This window comes from Camelus bactrianus, chromosome 3, assembly GCF_048773025.1.
Source record: "Camelus bactrianus isolate YW-2024 breed Bactrian camel chromosome 3, ASM4877302v1, whole genome shotgun sequence".
Taxonomy (NCBI): domain Eukaryota; kingdom Metazoa; phylum Chordata; class Mammalia; order Artiodactyla; family Camelidae; genus Camelus; species Camelus bactrianus.
In genome coordinates this window covers 42,084,322-42,103,652 of record NC_133541.1, presented here as the reverse complement: position 1 = coordinate 42,103,652, position 19,331 = coordinate 42,084,322, and the positions used below count along the sequence as shown (strand labels likewise).

The window sequence follows — 19,331 nt, the reverse complement described above, 5'->3', positions numbered from 1 at the left end:
GAATATCTCTTGTAATTTACTGAATTGAAAGTGAAACTGCACTGAAAGTGAAAAACAACGGTTGTATGGGTACAGGATGGTTGTAAGCATGTCAGTTGTTTACTTGTGATTGTGTGGCTGACTGGCAGCTGTGGCTCCCTGCTACTGCCCAGCATCACAAGAGAATGTCCCACCGCACACCACTAGCCCAAGAAAAGATAATTCAAAATTCAAAGAACGGTTTCTGTTGAATGTGAATGTGTATCATAAAATCGGAAAATTAATGAATGTGTATCATAAAATCAGAAAATTAAGTCAAGGACTGTTTTGTGAGGTTTGAGTTTCTTTCGAAAAATCAATCTTTCACTATAACAAATACTACTTACTGTTCAAAGAATCCCATTTACTACTATCCAGAATGCTTCTTTAAAAAATTGCCTACCTATTATATTGTTTCTGAAGTTCTGGGAACTAATACAGTCAATTACCTTTTTATGGCTGGTTTTGGGGAAAAAACAAATAGGCTGAAAACAGGTTGCCTGTAACAAACATTCTACCAAAACAAACAAACAAACAAACAAAAAATGTGTGTGTCAGAATTTGATCCCTAGTGTCCTTGTGGTAAACTTCAGCATGGTGTTACTGTATCAGATGTGCAAGGGCATTTTAAATTTATTTCTTGAAATTACAGTGAGCAAGCTGGAAATAAGCTTAGGATTCTGTGAGCTGGAAACCCAGTTATAACTAACAGCTCTTCACCCATCCTTTATGGGCACTTTATACCTCATCTGGTTATAAGTTAGAGTAAGTCTGCTTCCTGTTTAGGAAAGATTGCTTTTATGTTTGCAGCTGATTATAGGGTTACTCTGATTTACTTCAAATCTGGAATAAATATATAAGGACAAATTCTGTATTTCTCAAACATATTGAAAGGGATTCTGTGTTAAAAGTTTGGGGAACACAAGGTAAGACAATTCATTCCTGCATGATTTCTTGGAGTCTTTTAATTTGACTATCATAGACTCTGCTCACTTCTTTTTCCCCAAAGAACACAGTATGAGAAAGCCTAGTCTAAATGAATTCAGGTTACATTTTGAATAGTGTGGTTAATGAGATAGCATTAAAAAAAGTCAGTATGATGGTACTGAATCAAGACTGATGAAATTAAGAAATAAGTAACAACCAGAAATCTGTTAGTAAAAATAGGAATGGAAAAGGATATCAATGGGGAAAAATTTCCTCCATTTTGTTGATTTTTAACTTCAAATATCCAAGGCATAGCTAATAGGCTAGATTTATATGATTAAGCCTAACAGCCAACATGTGTTGTATATTTGAGCAGTCTGTACAATACAGCCTTTGGGGGGGAAATGCTATAATACGCACATACAGCAGAGGTATAGGAAGTCAGGAAGGATTATCTGAAAGAGCACTTAAGTTATATTTGACACTCTTAATTATTTGAAAATGAACATTTTAACTTTTGAAGTTAAAACTGCATAGGTTTAAAATCTGTCTTGAAGAAATGAAGAAAAACTTCATTTTTTCATTTAAAAAAACTTATAAAATGCCCAAAATGTAACTATTTAAAAATGTGAAATATGATGGACAAGTGAATATTTTATGCAAACTTTGACTCTACTTTGCATGCATATAAAAGCCAAGTATAAAGACAAGATTGTTTAGAAAGGCAATCTTAATTAGGCCAAGATTACATATAGTTCAGTTTTTATGTAGGACTAAATGTTCTCAGAATTCTATTCTATACTACCTAACAATATAACCAGTCACCCTAAGAATGAGGAAAGGAGTGTAGATGGATTACTACAAACTACTCCCATCTCTCAAAAACCACTTTGAAAGTGCATGGTTTACTAATAATGGGTCAGTATTATCTTACTATATATAACATAACTCTTGGCTAAGATTTTTTTTATTTATGTAAAATAGGTATTTTTAAATAAAACCATAAAATTAATATAAACTGTCATACATTAAGACATTTATAAACAGCCTATATAGCAAACATTTGTAAAAGATGTATATATAATACAATTAATAAGTTAATAGGAATTTGGTAGTAGAAACATTCTATTTGGCATGTTAGAATTTATAGTTTTTCCTGTAATCTAGGATTCAAGAACATCTTAATTTGCAGTCAATTATACAATAAATTCTACCTCTTTTTATATTGCCTACTGGCTATTTTCTTTTTTTCTCTTTGGTAAAATGTGATATTACTTTGTAATGATATGAAGAGATAAAATGATTAACCTGATATTAACGGGGCTGCTGGAATGTTAATATTACTACCTAGGGATTTTTTCTGTTTTTCAGTAAGTGTTGTGGTGATTACATTTTATTACTTGTTTCAGTATAACACTTTATAAAATTGTATTTTCTGTAGTTTATTTCTTAAGCAATTAAAATTTTTACCTTCTATTAAGTAAAAATCTTAACCTATGTGTTTATAGGAATTCATTGTTTAACACTTAACCAAGGATTTCCTTATATTTTTCAGAGCATTAAAATTTGGGTCATTTATTCAGTACCTATTTATTGAGCACCTATTACAATGCCAGACGCTGAGAAGACCTCTACATTAGAATTAGAACTCTGTGAAAATGTATGACTTTACAGAAACACTTGTACATAATCTGTTTTAACACTGTCATCTGTCTTTAATTTCTTCAATGTACAAGCCACTGTAATCTTCACTATCAGTGAAATCACTTTCTGAGAACCCTCCCCTATTTTCTATATTCTCAAAGTAATTTTTAATCTCACAGAACTATAGTTACTGTATCATTTCTCTGTTTACTGTCCTTTCAGACTTTTGTGAGGGACTGTCTACTTTTGTTGGTCCTAATTTCTCCCTTCACACTCCAACCTCGATCCTACCATAAACTAGCTTTTGTCCCACCTACTCATCAAGATCTTTATGTGTTTTTTTTTTCATTTATCAAGTAAATTTTCTTGGATTCCACAAGTTTTATCCAAGTTCATTTTTTTGATTAGTTCATTAGAATCTTACAGAGTGCTTCTCCAGAAATAGCAGGATTCTCATTTTTTCTTTTATATTTGATCATTTAGGAGAGCTCAATATTTACCCTTATCACTTCTACCAAGATATATTTTGGGTGGTTTCAAATGATTGTAAGGATTCAAAATGTACTAAGCATTTACAGCTACAAGATACTTTTCGAGGGAACAATCCAAAGAGGGAAAAACCAAGCAAATTTATAAATAGAGAATGATGATTAAATCAAGTGAAGGATTTAAGTTTAAAAGAAGTTAGGGTTCTATAATTCATAACCTCACACTTATTATTCATACTAAAAACAAGTTCTTAAGCTTAATGGACTAGAGAACTACTGTACAGTTGGAAAATACAAAGTAACTTTTATTTGTTAAAATAGTCACATACATAAAAATGAAATGATTTTACAACAGTGCATTTATTAATTGTGGCTCTTGCTATCTTGCGGCATCCAGGATCCTGGCTGAAAGGTTTTACCAGTGCTGGTGGGAGCCACTGAGGGTTCTTCTTTTCCAAAGTACCTAGCGGAGGCATGACCTTTAATCTGAGTTTGAACTGGTGGAGCCAAGAGTTCCTTGTTGCTCTCTTCACCAAGGAGTTTTTCTTCTTCATAAATATCTTTGCTTTTCATTTTAATTTCTTCTCTATATTTTACATTTTTTAGTATTTCCTGCATGCATATATAAATGGAAGAAATCATTAAATTTCCAGTTAGAAGAAAACCCAAACGACAGGTTTTATAAAAATAAAATAGCTAGTAAGAAATAAAGTACATATGTACATGTTACTTGCTTTGTATTTAAATAATAGATATATGCAGAGTAAATCTGAAAAAGTTATCTGATATATTAGTGTTAGTTGGATTACACAACTCTGTCCTTGTATGCTATAATAAAAAGATGGGAAGGATCACGAAATAGAAATATTTACTACCCAGTAAGTGAAACAAACCACTTAACATGAAATATTACACAACAGCATAACAGTCACTCTTATCAAAGATTTTCTAAATTTAACAGCTATTTTCTGTCTCAAAAACTAACCAGTGATTGTACTTTCTGCAGAGGATGAAGCAAAGGTGAGATGGATGGCCTCAGAAAGATGCCCCTACCACCAGTCTTCTTTTCTCTGTGGGACTTAAAAGCATGGATGCTAAGGCCACCCTCTATAGTGCCAGGACCAAGTCTCATCTATTTTCCTTTCTCCTCTGGAGTGGTATGGCAGTGAAGAGGACAGGAATGGAGTCAGAGTTCCATGCCCTAGACACCAGTTCCAGAGAGGAGCTTTGCTATTGGAAATGCTTCCTCAAATCAGTGCAAGCCATTTGTGCAACACGGTTCTGTCACTCAGATTTGCTATACCCCAAACAACAATGTATCTATTACTGTATTTCACTGAATGCAAGACCATCAGATTTAAGATGCTAAATCATTGTTAAATGTATCACTAAAAAAGGCAATTAAACTCTTTCACATACCCTGATTTCAGAAATGTTAAAATCTGAAAGATAGGCATCTTAAAAACAGATGAAATATAGTAATTATATCTTTTATCTTTATTGATTCCTTCTTCCTCTTCTATCTTAAAAATGATTATTTCCAAATGGGTGACATTTTAAAATGTTCATTTTGCTTATCTATATTTTCTGATTTTTCTTTAAGAATATATGTTACTTATAATATGAATGTTAATATAATTAATATGACAACATTGACAAGTTCTCCCAAGTTATTTTTCAATTTCAATACTTAAGAAAATGACATATCTGAATATCCAAACGCATGATGCAGTCTTTCTGTCTCTAACATGAATTTCAAGTAGTAACAGTCCTTTAAAAAGGTAAGCACTGATATTTAAAATCACACTTAAAATAATGGTTTGTACTTATAAGAAAAGATCTGGGAAGGTTATAGTGTTACAGACTTTTAGTTTTAGATACAAAGGGCCCATCTAATGAAACTTCACCCTGCCCCAAAGCTAACATGTGAGGGAAAGAATATTTATAAATATTATTCTTGTAATTTCCACAACATAGATCAATTCCCCATGAGTGGTTGAATACCACAATAACTTAGGTTAGGGACAGCTGCTATGAGTGAGGGTGAGAGAAGTCAGGATTTGCCTTTCAGACGCTCTGTAGAATTCTCAGGTGAGGTGACTATATATATAACAAAGGAAATCCCTCAATATGATACTGGAAATAATGGAAGTAGATGGAAATATTTTTCAGTCTGAGGACATCTCTTCACTTCATCTCCATACTCTTCAAGACCCTCTGCAAAATGCTGTGTCTGCATGGAATCTCTTTCTCCTGAGCAGAATGAATGGTTCAGGACTGGGCTGAGCTTGCACTGGGAGCCCACCAAAGATAGCAAGGCGCTACTGGGAAGCTGGTACGCAGCTTGGCTGGCTCTGGTATCAAGAGCATCAGTCATGTCGCCCCTGTGGATTTCAGCTCTGCTGCTGCAGTCTTACAGCTGGTGCGAGCCTATGCCGTCTGCATAAAAGGAAACTAAGAGCAGAGAGCTGTTCCTTCTTTTTTCCTGCCTTCACATAATTTCTCTTTACTCATCATTACTCTGTTAGTTTCTTTCTTATAACAGCTATTTAGGCAAATGAAAAGCCAATCTGAATATGTTAATTATATTAACATGAAGATGAAAGATTTCAGAGTTGAAAAAAATGGACTATAGTTTTTCTAGGAAATAAATTTTTTTGTCTTTAAAAAAAAAAAAACAACTAATGGTTACCAGACCCCTGCTAACAGCTTCCAGGAAAATTAAACAGAACATAAATCATTTTTGAAAGGAAATCTAGTTTTGTAAATATTTGGAATAGATAAAATGAAAAGTAGTTAGGTGAATAAAAAGGAATCTGTAGACTTGAAGATAAACAGAAATAATTTTGTAACAAAGCCTATCTTATAGCAGAAATTACTATGAAGCAAGCATTTTTCCTTACATTATTTCCTTGGAATAATATCACCTTGTCTCACTGTTTATCAATAAAAACAGTATGTTTGTTTCAGTGTTTGTATAGGGATAAAGCAAAAGTAAGTAGGTCTTCATATAAATGTTTATATGTTTGAAACAAATATTTATCCTTTTACATACTGCTTTTCTCCCTGTCAGTGTTCAACATTAAAAAAAATAGTTGGATGGTATTTTATCATTTGCAATATACCATGACTTCCTTAATGACTACCCCTACTGTTGTTTCCAATATTTCACTTTTTCATTAAAAAAAAACAGCAGTCTGATGACTATCCAAATAGACGGTTCTTTGACCCAAACACACATAGTTTCAATCCCAAATCTACCTTTTACCAGCAGTGGCACCAAAAAAGTCACTTAACTTTTTTTCAGTCTCAGTTCCTTTATCTGAAAATGGGAATACAGTGACTATGTATGTATAAACACTTACACCTCCCTCATATGTATGCTGTTTACATTGTTAGGTCTTCTGAAAGTCTGTGGTTAAAAACATGGACTTTGAAGCAGGACTAACTGCATACAAATCTCAGTTCTGCCATTTACTATCTGTGTGACCCTGTTAATGTTGCTTATACTCCCTGTGTCTCAGTTTCCTCATGTGTAAAATGGAGATTACAATCTTACTGTCTTCTTCAATGGGTTGTTGTAAGGACTGGGAAAGAACTGGCTACTGGGCAGTGATAGTACAACAGAAGAGAGTACAGCTGAATTTTTAAATAGTGACTGTTTATTTTACTCCACTGAAAATAAACATACCAAACTTTCTCATCACAGGGTAGAAATACAATCTCAATACTTATACTTTTGTTTAAGTACTTAAAATTTTAACCCACTAATTTGTGACATACATTAAATAACTATTTGTTGTGAAAATTTTGTAAATAGCAGAATCCCCACATCAGTTGCTATCTTTATGAAGAATGAACAAATTCATAATTTTGCCAGGATGAAAAAAATCTCCAATTTAACATGCTATATAGTCTCCAACAAAGGCAGCAACCATTACCACTGGGTTGAGAACAGAGGTTTTAGTAAGACATAATCTACTGGCTTGAAAACAAAATAGAGTAACTGGTGCCAGACTAGTACTTCTGTCATAAACAACCAGAAAACTGGACAAAAAACAAAAAACAAAAACCTGAACTTTTCAGATACTAAAAAATAGTGAGTGCAGTACTGTGATCCCAGAGAGAAGGGGTAAAAATGACATAAGCCCTGTAACACCTCAGCTTCCTGGAGGCATATTATGCTGCACAGGGTAGGGGAATCCAAGAAGAGGCTGGCGATCTTGTTGAGCTAAAGACATAGAGATGGTTAGGGAGGTTGAGGAAGCTGGAATTTGTGGGGCAAAGTACCAGAAAATAGAAAGAGTTCTAGATATTTACACATTTGAGTGTTCAGCTGAATGCTAAACAGTATATGAGTAAGGTGAGACTCAACAGGGCCAGGAAGGTCAATTTCTGGCTAAAGAATAACTACCGGGGAGCTGTAAACTGAACAATTGCAGCTTGTATGAGACTAGGAGACAGCCAAGTTCTAATCAGCTGGAGATGCCTCACCAAACCTGCAGGGCTTTCAGTATAAAGACTTCAGAAACATCACTCCTTAGGAGTAAGGATAAATTAGCATGAGAGTAGAGATAACTCTAGACTTGCACTGTCCAATACAGTAGCCACTAGCCATACGTTGTTTAAATTAAGTAAAATAAAATAAAAAGTTTAGTTCCTTAATTGCACTGGACACATTTCAAGTGTTTAGTAGCCAAATGTGACTAGTGGCTATCATATTGGAAAATACAGACATAAAACATTTCCATTACTGCAGAAACTCTTATTGAACACATTGTTCTAGATCCACCTTAACAAGACTTAAAAATAGGTCTCTAAAAGTTTGGGCTGATTCACATGTAAATTAATATACTCCAGAAGAAAACAACATTTTTAAAAAGGAGGACAATGAAACCCAGAGAGTAGACAGTATACTATTTCAATATTCATCATCCAATCAAGAAGTGAAGAAGGAAAGTATTACAAAACTAGTCAAAGGAAATAGACCCAAACATGATAGAAATGATGAAAGTAACAGATAAGGACTTTATCACAGCTACCATAAATATGTTCAAAGACTTAAAAGAAAAACAAACATAAAGAGAAAAGAAATAGAAATTATTAAAAAGAACCAAATGGAACTTCTAGAGGTGAAAAATACAATACATGAAAATTTTAAAACATAATGGATATGCTTAACAGCAGATCAGACACTGCAGAAGAAAAGAGTAATGAATTTGAAAACAAGGCAATGGAAACGGTCCAAACTGAAGCACAAGAAAGAGAAAAAAGCTTAAAAACTGAACTGGAGCCTCAGGGAGCTGTGGGACAATATTAAGCAGTCTAATATATGTATATAATGAATCACAGAAAGAAAAGAGAGAGAGAGAGAAGAAATAATGACTAAAAATATTTCAAATAGATAGACATATACACCTACATGTCCAAAAAATTAAAAAAAAAATCCAAGTAGAATACAAAACCAAAGCACATCAAAATCAAATTGCTAAAACCTAATGATAAAGAGAAAATCTTAAAATAAGCTACAAAAAGACATTTATATGAGACAAAGATAAGAAATACCATTGATTCTCATCAGAAATAATTAAAGGTAAAGACAATAGAATGACTTTACTATGCTGAAAGAAAATAAAAACCACAATTTAGAATACTATATCCAATGGAAATATCCTTCAAAAATAACACTTTCAAGCAAAAAAAGGCACAAGCAAACCTCTATTACAAGAACGTTAAAGGAAGTGCTTTAGGCTGAAGGAAAATGATACAGGATGGGAAACTTGAATATACATAAAGGAATGAGTAATGCCAGAAATATCAGAATGAAGAATTTCATTGCAGGGAAAACTGATAGGCTTCGAGACACTCTGCTAGGTACTTGATGCCCTAGAACTTTATATCCACCCACTCAGCTCCGTCAGCACATGAAGAGCATCATCATGCTGTGCACTGAAACTACTGCTATATATTTTGAGGGTTATCATGATTGTATCTGAACCAAAAGGACTTCTCAAGCTTTGCAAAGATATCCATTACCACTAAATAGAGGAAAAGTGCAGCCTGAAAGGCAAAGAGGACTGTTATGACCATATGCATCCCTCAGATTACTAGCATTACCTCAGAGACAGAGGATGCCTCGTTTCCTCCCTACTCCCATCCGACAAAGGGCCTCTGCCCACCAAGCCTTCTATGCCTTGTACCATTATTCTGGCCTCCTAGCCTGGGATTTGAAGCAGTATGTCAACAGTGGCCCTTCTCCATTGAAGCTGAGCCTAGTGGACAATCAGAAAGTCATGCATGAGGTCAACTCCATTCTGAGAAGGTCACAGCAAAGATTCCCGTGGAGTGAAATACTGAAGGATATCATTCTCAACCAGTCTCAGGGAAGAAGAGAAAGAAACCATACTGATAACAGAGTAAACACAAGCTGTACCAAAATCTGATATTTCAGAATTTCCCGTAAATAAATTATTTATGAATGACTATTGTTCTGCGACAATGTCTCTCATTTCAACAGGGTGTTCCGTCGGAGCAAATTGGCTTAGCCTTGAGTTGTTTATGGAGCCTTGATATTGGGAAAAGTGAGAAATTCAGTTGTGAAAAGTATTATGTGTTAAATGTTTGAATCTATGTATTTTCTTTTTTAATTTAAATTTTAATTATCTTTTTTTTTAAACCTTTATTATGGTATAATCTATTTTCTATGTTGAATTATAAATTACCATTGTTTGTGAAGGATTACATTGAAAAGGAGATTTGTTTTTTTTAAAAAGGAAATGGATGCTGGATGCTGTTAACAAGTTTATCTCTGTTCTTGTAGTATAAACAAGTTAATGGTTATTTACTGTGTATTATTTATTAATTCAGAGATGTGAACTCAAGCCCCCGAAAGGTTATAGCTGAAGTCCTTTTCAATGCCACTTCTTCACTAAGAGCCCTGCTTAAGAGACCTTTTGATAGTTGCCCTATTGTCCTCAATGTTGCAAATTGCTAAGTGTGATAATGACAAAGTGTTTTAAAGTTTTTTTTTAATAAATAAAATATAGACAAAAATAAAGCTTGAGAATGCAATCTCCAAACATGTTGACTCAAAGACTTTAGGAATGACATAATCCCACTCCAATCATACAGTCCCTTATGCGAAAATCTAGTACACGTGACTTTTCCAAGATGGTAAAGAAATCAGCTCTAATACACAGTTACAGCTGCGGGAGGTATTACGTAAGAGAACTGGATACCTGGACTATAAAAAAGAGGTGAGAGAAAATGGCAGAGTAAGACGAGAGGTCTCTGTGATGATGCCTTGGGGGAGATAAAGGAAACTGAGGCTCTGCAAACTTGAACCTTGGAGCTGCTGTACTCTAGCATCTGAGAGAAGGGAGAGATCTAAAGCTGCCCACAGTGCTCTCTGATGATGTCATCTTGACTCGAAGAAAGTTTAGATTACTTGGCAAATACTGGAGAAAGAAAAGGGCTGAGAAATATGTGAGTGAGTTAAAAAGGTTACCCAAAGATTCTTCTGTCTCAGGTATCCAAGTCATTCTGCATCTCTGGGGCCACACTTGGACCAGAGGAATTCTGAGCCTACACTATTAAATGGAATTCAGTATTTAGATACAGATCTAAGCATTCATACAACAACTGTTAGGAATATTATTATACATGTACTTAGTGAACAAGATAAATACAAATTACCCACCTTAATAATTTAAGATACGTGAAGCGTCACTAGTATTTGTTTAAGTGTACTTATTTGTATGTGCTACATGTGTGTACAAATAAGAATGAATAATGGTTTTAATGATATAATTCAGGAGCTCAATCCCCTATCCCTACTTCTCTCTTTAAAGACTCAAGCTAGTCAAGTGAAAATTCTGTCAAGGAATATTTGAGTAATACACTCTATATGCATTTATATGATGCTGATGGTGTGATATTCAAGTTAAAGATAAAATTCCATGAAATAACTTCAAAATCATTTGATAATTTTTATACAAATAGACCTGGAAATAAAATAGAGCAAATGGTTAGTCCTTTATTAGGAAATTATAAAGTTTGTTTTAAAAGTGCTATGAACCCAGCTAGGTAAAAAGGCAGGCAGAATACATTTATATATAACATAATCCATTTCTTCTTTGAGGTTCTGGCTCCACGCTCCTCTGAAGTTTGGTATTTATAAATGGTCTCCATTTGGTTTCAAGTACTTGTGAATTCCCAATATACCATATATAACTATGTTCAAACTTAAGTACAAGAGAAATCTCAAGATAAAAAAAAATCTAAATACAGTTTAAAGTAAATTCAACAGTGCTTCACTGTTAGAAAGTTTACTATATTCAAGAGCAAGTAAAGACTTAGTAGTCAGTCTTATGGATAATGATAAAACTGCCCATTTCACTGAATTTTTTTTTTTTTTTTAGTCTTCTGTGGGAACAAAACCATGGCCATTTCATAATGATTCAGTTATATGACATACAAAAACCAGGAACCTAAATTTTTTAAAGTTTTAATTAAAAATTACCAATATATTTCTGGCAAAAGTTTAATGTAAATATATCTTTAAAAACTACTGGATGTAGATATATACTTTTCAAAGGGCACATAAGATAAAGATACAATGAAAGTATTAATCTTAGAACTTTTAGAAAGATCAACTTTCTAAAATATTTAAATTACTAAACATATGCTCCCCAATCCATAGATTTTTCACCTCTCACTAGACTATGGGCTATACATGATATAAATATACTTGACTTTGACAGCTCCATTTTCTTTCCATAATTTAAAATATACATATTAATGAAGAATTTTTATTTTAATGAGTATTAAAATTTTTAAAGTATGAATACATTGCCTTTGAGTCTGTTTAAGAAAACACATTTTAAAGAATACAAAAAGATTTAGTAAACAGATTATAAGTGAAGACTTGGCATAAAGTATGGTACAGGTTCTCAAACCGTAAAGACATTTACTTATTGTAAAATACTCTCATCCGGAAAGTGTATGCCACACACTCCACCCCACAATCAACATAATTATAACAGGAATTTGTTTTATAACTGTTTCAAAATGTTCTAAGATGAATATTCTTCTTACAGTGTCAATTTTGTGACATACCAAGAAATGATTTAGGCTGAGCAAAAGCAGTAGTAATGCCTAAGCTTGAAACTATTGCCAAATTGTTTAATTAAACTACATTTTTCTAGTTCTACAAGTTGAACTGCCAGGATGAAATAATAAGTTCTTAGATCACCCTTCTTCAGTACATGAAAGAAAGTAGAGGAAAAAAAGGGAGGAGGTGCATAGGTCACCAAAAGGTACTCTGTGTTCAGACCAGAGGTAATGCCTGCTAGAGTAGTAATCAAAAATGAATTTAATCTTGCCTGGATGGGAGTAGAAGCCCAAAGGGTAAATAAATGACAGAGCTTAGGTTAGGTTAGTATGATAGCACTAGGTTGCTAAGAAATCTATTAGAATGAAACAACCACCAAGTAAATTCTGTTAACAGAAGCTGCTCCTGCTATGTGTTCTTGCCAATCACTAGTGTGCCTCTGCCAAATCAATGTCACATTTAATTTATTCACAGTCCAATCTACTGCAAACAGACTTTGATCAATTACAATAATGAAAATGTAGACTGAGTTTTGTTGTTTTGACATGCTTTCTTGAACTTTTCTTCTGCATTTTTCCAAAACATTTCTAATTGCAAGAAGTTGATCTCAATGGTTTTTGTTATTTGAGGGAACAATTGTAAGGTTTGTTTATATTCCTTACTGGCTAAGAATTTCTGGCATTGAGTTTTCTTTCTTTGAACTTGAGCCAGATTAATTATTAAATCTCAAAATGTCACTAAAATGAACTAATCACAGAGCTCAAGTCATTAATAGTTTTGCAGGTGGTATTTCCGTTAATAAAATAAACGAACTTCCATATGTATGAAAAAAAGACCTTTGAGCATAAAGACACAATGATTTAATCGAAAAAGGAATTTAGCAGTTAAACATTAATAAAAAAATAATTAGAGTCATTTAATATTAGTCCTATTTAATTGAACTGCCCAGGTGGGAGACAAAGAAAACCTTGCTCCCTTGTGTGAGAAGGGGGAAGATCATAATCCCTGGAAGAGAAGGTAATGTCAGATCCCCACGGCTTTCCAGACTGGGCTCTGAAAGTGGGAAAGAAAGAGCAGAGGCTAGAGCCCTGGAGGAAAGAGGAGGCTCCATCTGTGAATGGTTGCTAACATTTATTGAGCCATATGTGCCAGCTGCTGTTGGGAGAAAAGAGTTCTTCTCCCTAAGGTTGAGAGAGGGACGTAGAGGAGTTGGGCAAGAAGAGGTAAGACACAGAGTTAGAGAAGCTGCAGCTCCAGCTTCACAGAGAATGCCCTAGAGATTCAAATATGTTGTGGCTGGAGGTTTCCCTCCCAGGACCTGAAGAAGGAATCCTGTCCTCCAGTGCAGGGGACAGCAGGACCTGGAGCCCTGCAAGGTATACTCATTCATTCATTCACTCACATATTTTCATTCAATAAATATATAATGAGCACTCATAATTCAAGGCCCTAGGGATACAGAGAACAAACCTCAGTCCGACTCTTCTGGAGCTTCTTTGGGGGGTAAAGAGGAGGACAGGCAAAGGCTGCAGCATAGACTTATCCAGGAGTCAAGGCAGGGAAGAGCTGAATTAGCACCAATGGCCCAGTATGAGGCTTATGCTTATGGGTTCTTTCCTAGATTTTCATCCACTCATTCACTGGTTTGTTCATACACTGAGAGCCTACTATGCGCCAGGAATACAGGATTGAAAGATATAATTTCTACCTTGTTCTTAAGGAACTCACAATCTAGGGAAGAGAGGCAGGTAAAAAAAATTAAACTACATTATGATACATTCTGGGATAATATCAAGCAAAGAATGTTATGAGACTGCAGAAGAGGAGCTGGTGTTCCCATTATCATCCACAGGGTGGGGAGTAGGAGGTTAGAAATGACTTTTTAGAGAAAGTGATGCTTGAGTCTTAACAATAGGAATTAACCAGAAAACTGAGAAGAGGAGGGTATTCTGGAAGAGGTGAGTACCACAGGTATGGAGAAGTAAAGCAGTACAGCAAATTCAGGATACTGTAAGCAGTTCATACATGGCATGCAAAAATCAGAACATGCAACGTCAGGACATTTAGATTTTATCCTGAAAACCATGGCAGAATATTCTGACATCAAAGCAAGAGTAGGATTTTTAGATAAAAGAGCAGCATACTCAAGCATACTTCAAGCATACTTGAATTTTAGACAAACCAAAAATAATTTTTTAGTATAAGTATGTCCTAAATATTGCTTACACTTATAATTATCCATTGTTTGAAATTTAAATTTAATTAGGTGCCTTGTATTTTTATTTGTAAAATCTGGCAATCATAGCAGGAGACTTATGTGTTTATACCACATTAAAAAATGACTCCATAGAGAGCCCAGAAATGAACCCACAAACTTTTGGTCAACTCATCTTCGACAAAGGAGGCAAGAATTTACAATGGAATAAAGACAGTCTCTTCAGCAAATGGTGTTGGGAAAACTGGGCAGCAGCATGTAAAACAATGAAGCTAGAACACTCCCTTACACCATATACAAAAATCAACTCAAAATGGATTAAAGACTTAAACATAAGACAAGATACAATAAACCTCCTAGAGGAAAACATAGGCAAAACATTACCTGACATACATTTCAAAAATTTTCTCCTAGAAGAAATAAAAGCAAGAATAAACAAATGGGACCTAATGAAACTTACAAGCTTCTGCACAGCAAAGGAAACCAGAAGTAAAACAAGAAGAAAACCTACGGAATGGGAGAAAATTTTTGCAAGTGAAACCGACAAAGGCTTGATCTCCAGAATATATAAGCAGCTCATACGACTCAATAAGAAAAAAATAAACAACCCAATCCAAAAATGGGCAGAAGACCTAAACAAGCAATTCTCCAAGGAAGACATACAAATGATCAAAAAGCACACGAAAAAATGCTCAATATCACTAATTATCAGAGAAATGCAAATCAAAACTATGATGAGGTATCACCTCACACCAGTCAGAATGGCCGTCATTCAAAAATCCACAAATGACAAGTGCTGGAGAGGCTGTGGAGAAAGGGGAACCCTCCTACACTGCTGGTGGGAATGCAGTTTGGTGCAGCCACTATGGAAAACAGTGTGGAGATTCCTCAAAAGACTAGGAATAGACTTACCATATGACCCAGGAATCCCACTCCTAGGCTTGTATCCAGAAGGAAATCTACTTCAGGATGACACCTGCACCCCAATGTTCATAGCAGCATTATTTACAATAGCCAAAACATGGAAACAGCCTAAATGTCCATCAACAGATGACTGGATAAAGAAGAGGTGGTATATTTATACAATGGAATACTACTCAGCCATAAAAACCGACAACATAATGCCATTTGCAGCAACATGGATGCTCCTGGAGAATGTCATTCTAAGTGAAGTAAGCCAGAAAGAGAAAGAAAAATACCATATGAGATCGCTCATATGTGGAATCTAAAAAACAAAAGCAAAAACAAACAAACAAAAACAAAGCGTAAATACAAGACAGAAATAGACTCACAGACAGAGAATACAGACTTGTGGTTACCAGGGGGGTGGAGGGTGGGAAGGGATAGACTGGAATTTCAAAACTGTAGAATAGATAAACAAGATTACACTGTATAGCACAGGGAAATATACACAAAATGTTATGATAACTCACAGAGAAAAAAATGTGACAATGAGTGTGTATATGTCCATGAATGACTGAAAAATTGTGCTGAACACTGGAATTTGACACAACATTGTAAAATGATTATAAATCAATAAAAAATGTTAAAAAAAAAATGACTCCAGGAACTGCAGAGTAGCCTCTCTGACACTGAATTCATAGCCTCACTGAAACTGAATTGGAAGGAGGTGAGACTAGAATCAAGAAATCAGTTAGGATGCTACTGCTGAAATTCAAGTGAGAAATCATTAGGGCAGGAAACAAGACAAAAGTAGTGAAGTGAGATGGAGAGAAAAAGATAGACTATTAAGATATTCAAAAGGAGAAAGGCCTTGATCACCAAGTATGTGGAGGTGAAGGAGACCAGGACAATCCCCAAGTTTCTGGTGAATGATGATGGATAATGCCATTAACCATGGTAGTAAATAGAGAAAAAGAGGAGTTCTGGCTTAGAGGTACCGAATTTGAGATGTCTATAAAATATCCAAGTATCTTCTGTTAGCTCCTTCTCAGCTAAACCTCTGAATACTGGAGTGCATCAGGACGCGATTCTAGGCCTTCTTTGTCTTTACTCTCTCCTGAGGTAATCATTTCCATATATGCTGAAGAATCTCAGATTTGTATTTTCAGGCCTGACCTCTCTCCAAGCTCCAGAATCATATAGCACTATCTAAATGATGTCTCCACTTGGATGTCTAATGGGTGTTTTAAATTAAATATATCCAAGATTGATGAAGCCCAGAGGACTAGCTCAAGGTCACACAATTAGCCTAGACTTGAAACCAAAGCTTCTGCCTCCACTGTGTTCTTTCCACTACTCATTACTGCCTTGGCATAGTTCTCAGCAAGCCCCACAGAGTGCTCAGCATACAGCAGGGCTCAGTATAGTACGGCCTGGCTACACTGTTCCCCTGACACCTGGCAGCTTTGCTTTGTTTCAGACTGACTCACCCGACTCCTTTTCTTTACATGTTAAGATCCAGACAAGCTCCAAGGCAACACCCCACTACATACACAGGGAGGGGTCATCCTGCTAACTGGCAGCCCTGCAAGTAAACTACCATACTCTCAAAGAAGCCTCTCTGACATGTCCTAGGCAAACCAGTGAGCAGGATCTGGGGAGGAGGAAGAGGCTACTAGAATGTCCTCATGGTAGGAAGCGGCACTTCAGCCAGAAGCAGCTAAATCAGCCTCCCTTACACAACTGTGTACCTTTACTAAAACTATTCCTATTTTTCCTGTACTCCCCAACAACCACCTAGAACTAAATCTTATCAATCCTTCCTCCAAAATGTATCTTGAATTGTGCAGTTCTTTCCATCTTTCTTGCTATTGGCATTTTTTGCCAAGACTACAATCGCTTCCTAATAGGTCTCCTTGGTCCTCTATGACCTAATGTCCACACAGTAACCCCTGACCTTTCCTGCCACTTCCCTGCCACTTCCCACTAACAATTCTTTAATGAGTCTTTAGAACAAAACCTAAACTTGCCCATGGCAGACATGGAGATACTCTGATCAGTTTCCCCTTCAAGAAAGGACTTGCTTCCCAAGTGCAGAAAGTATGGTGGGCAGACAGCCTCCATTGTGCAGCCATACTGTGGCTTATTAACAGATAGACATTTGGGTTGTTTCTAGTCTCTCACTAAGCCATATTTACTATTTCTAGTATGAACAGCCCTGTGAATTACACCAAATTGAGTATTTGCCAGCTTGCGTACACCAGATGTATTTGAGTAGATTTCTAGAAGTTGGATTACTAAGGCAGAGGGCAAAGGCATATATATTCTGCTGTCTCAAAGAGAATGGGTTATTCACTGCCCTTTCTACCTCCCTTCTCCCCTTCTTCCCCCACACTCAGTGCCTAGCATACCTAGCACATAACAGATGCTCAATATATATCTGATGAATTAATGAATTTGGCTCTGTATATTCACTTTACTAACTGCTGAATAAGCAGATTAACTCTGTATTTTGCAACTGTATTATAAATCCAAATCTAAACTTAAATAGCAGGTGATCAAGGATAAATCATATTCCATCATTAATAAAACAAATTCTGATTCCAAATGACTTAAAGCCCTTCTCTTCATATGCTGAAAAAGGCTTTATAACTTGCAAAGTGAGAAAAGACAGATACAAACTTATTTACACTTTTGGGAGCTTATACTAGTTTTTTAAAAATTAATGAAGTAAAGATGACTCAGTTCGCTCTTTTGAAAATTAAGAAAAAATTATTTTTCTCTTTTTCTTTGTGTACCTTTCACCTGTCACCGGTAACTATTTGACTTAAATTACATCACTACTCAAATACAGAGTTCCTAACTTAGAAAGGCTTTAAGGTAAGAAAGTTTAATAATAAATCAATTATTTTGAACCTAAAACACTCCCCCCCCCCGAGAAACCATATTATAATGATGGTTATACTCCCTGCTTAGTATACATTAAGCAATTTAACCAGAGTGTAGCACATCTGCAACAAAAAATATAATGTGATAGAATCACAAAGCATCATCTATAGTGACTATGACTGACCAAGAGTTGAAAACAAGCTGCTGACATCTCAGAGGGGCTGCTGGTGCTGTTTTCCCAAAGAGGCAAGTGTACTGTGGGGCAGTAGATGGGTAAGTGACCCTCAGTTACTTCAAATGGAGCTCAGGACTCCACTCCCCCCACTTCCAAAGAGTGTTCAAGCATTTCCCTTCTTATGAGATTGGAGAAGGTAGAAAGAAGAGGATAGGCTTGGGGAAGGGTGGGTAGTGGTAGGGAGTAGAAGGAGGTGACCATGTGGCCAACTGCACGAGCAGGAATCAGATGAACCACCACCACTACACCAGTAATAAAAACATCCACTTCAGGCAATGGGAGTAGCACCAACAGACAGGCAGTTCAGGGGATGTCTGCAGCAACTATACTGGGAGCAGAGTGGAATTCCCAGAAGAGTAGTTGCTGATGAAACCAACCGAAATGACGCTGAGGGAAGGAGGGACGATAAAAGGGGGGAACTACAGTAACATCTTTTCTCCTAAGAGAAAAATGAAAAGGCTAGAATATTAATTAGGATTGTAGAGAGAGTTCTAAAGGTCAGGCAATCAGGGATGCAAGCAGGTGTAAGCGCAAGTGGGCATCGGTGCTGGCCAGGCTTCCTTTTAGGTTTGGTGCCAGGTGAAAAAGAAAGGCTCAGGAGTATCCCAGCAGAGATGGAGACAGGAAGATGAAGGTGGGGTGAGAATTCTCATGGGAACTGGGGGGTAGGGCAGCAAAATGGCCACTGAGAAATTAAGAACAAAGTCAAAAGGAAATGAAGGGCAGAGACGGAAGGGGTTTCCTAAGGCACTGGCCAAGAGACCTCAGCTGGAATCTCTCTTTCCCTAATTTACATACTCATTTCATATAACTGAACAGTAATCTGAGCTAGGCACTGTTCTAGATCCTGAAGATAAGGCAACAGACAGGAGGCAGTCTCTGCTCTCATTAGGCTTAAAT

The 19,331-nt window shown here is 35.8% G+C and overlaps 1 protein-coding gene across 2 annotated transcripts in view; it reads right to left on the bottom strand.

The window, feature by feature from the left end:
* Positions 1-3,356: 3,356 nt before the first annotated feature.
* Positions 3,357-19,331, bottom strand: part of NDUFAF2 (NADH:ubiquinone oxidoreductase complex assembly factor 2) — a 153,577-nt gene continuing 137,602 nt past the window's right edge. For both annotated transcript variants that reach the window (XM_010966257.3, XM_074358768.1), the window contains one exon: positions 3,357-3,689. In XM_010966257.3, the coding sequence (XP_010964559.1) occupies positions 3,441-3,689 (249 nt within the window). In that variant the 3' untranslated portion in view covers positions 3,357-3,440. The remainder of the gene's footprint in view (positions 3,690-19,331) is intronic.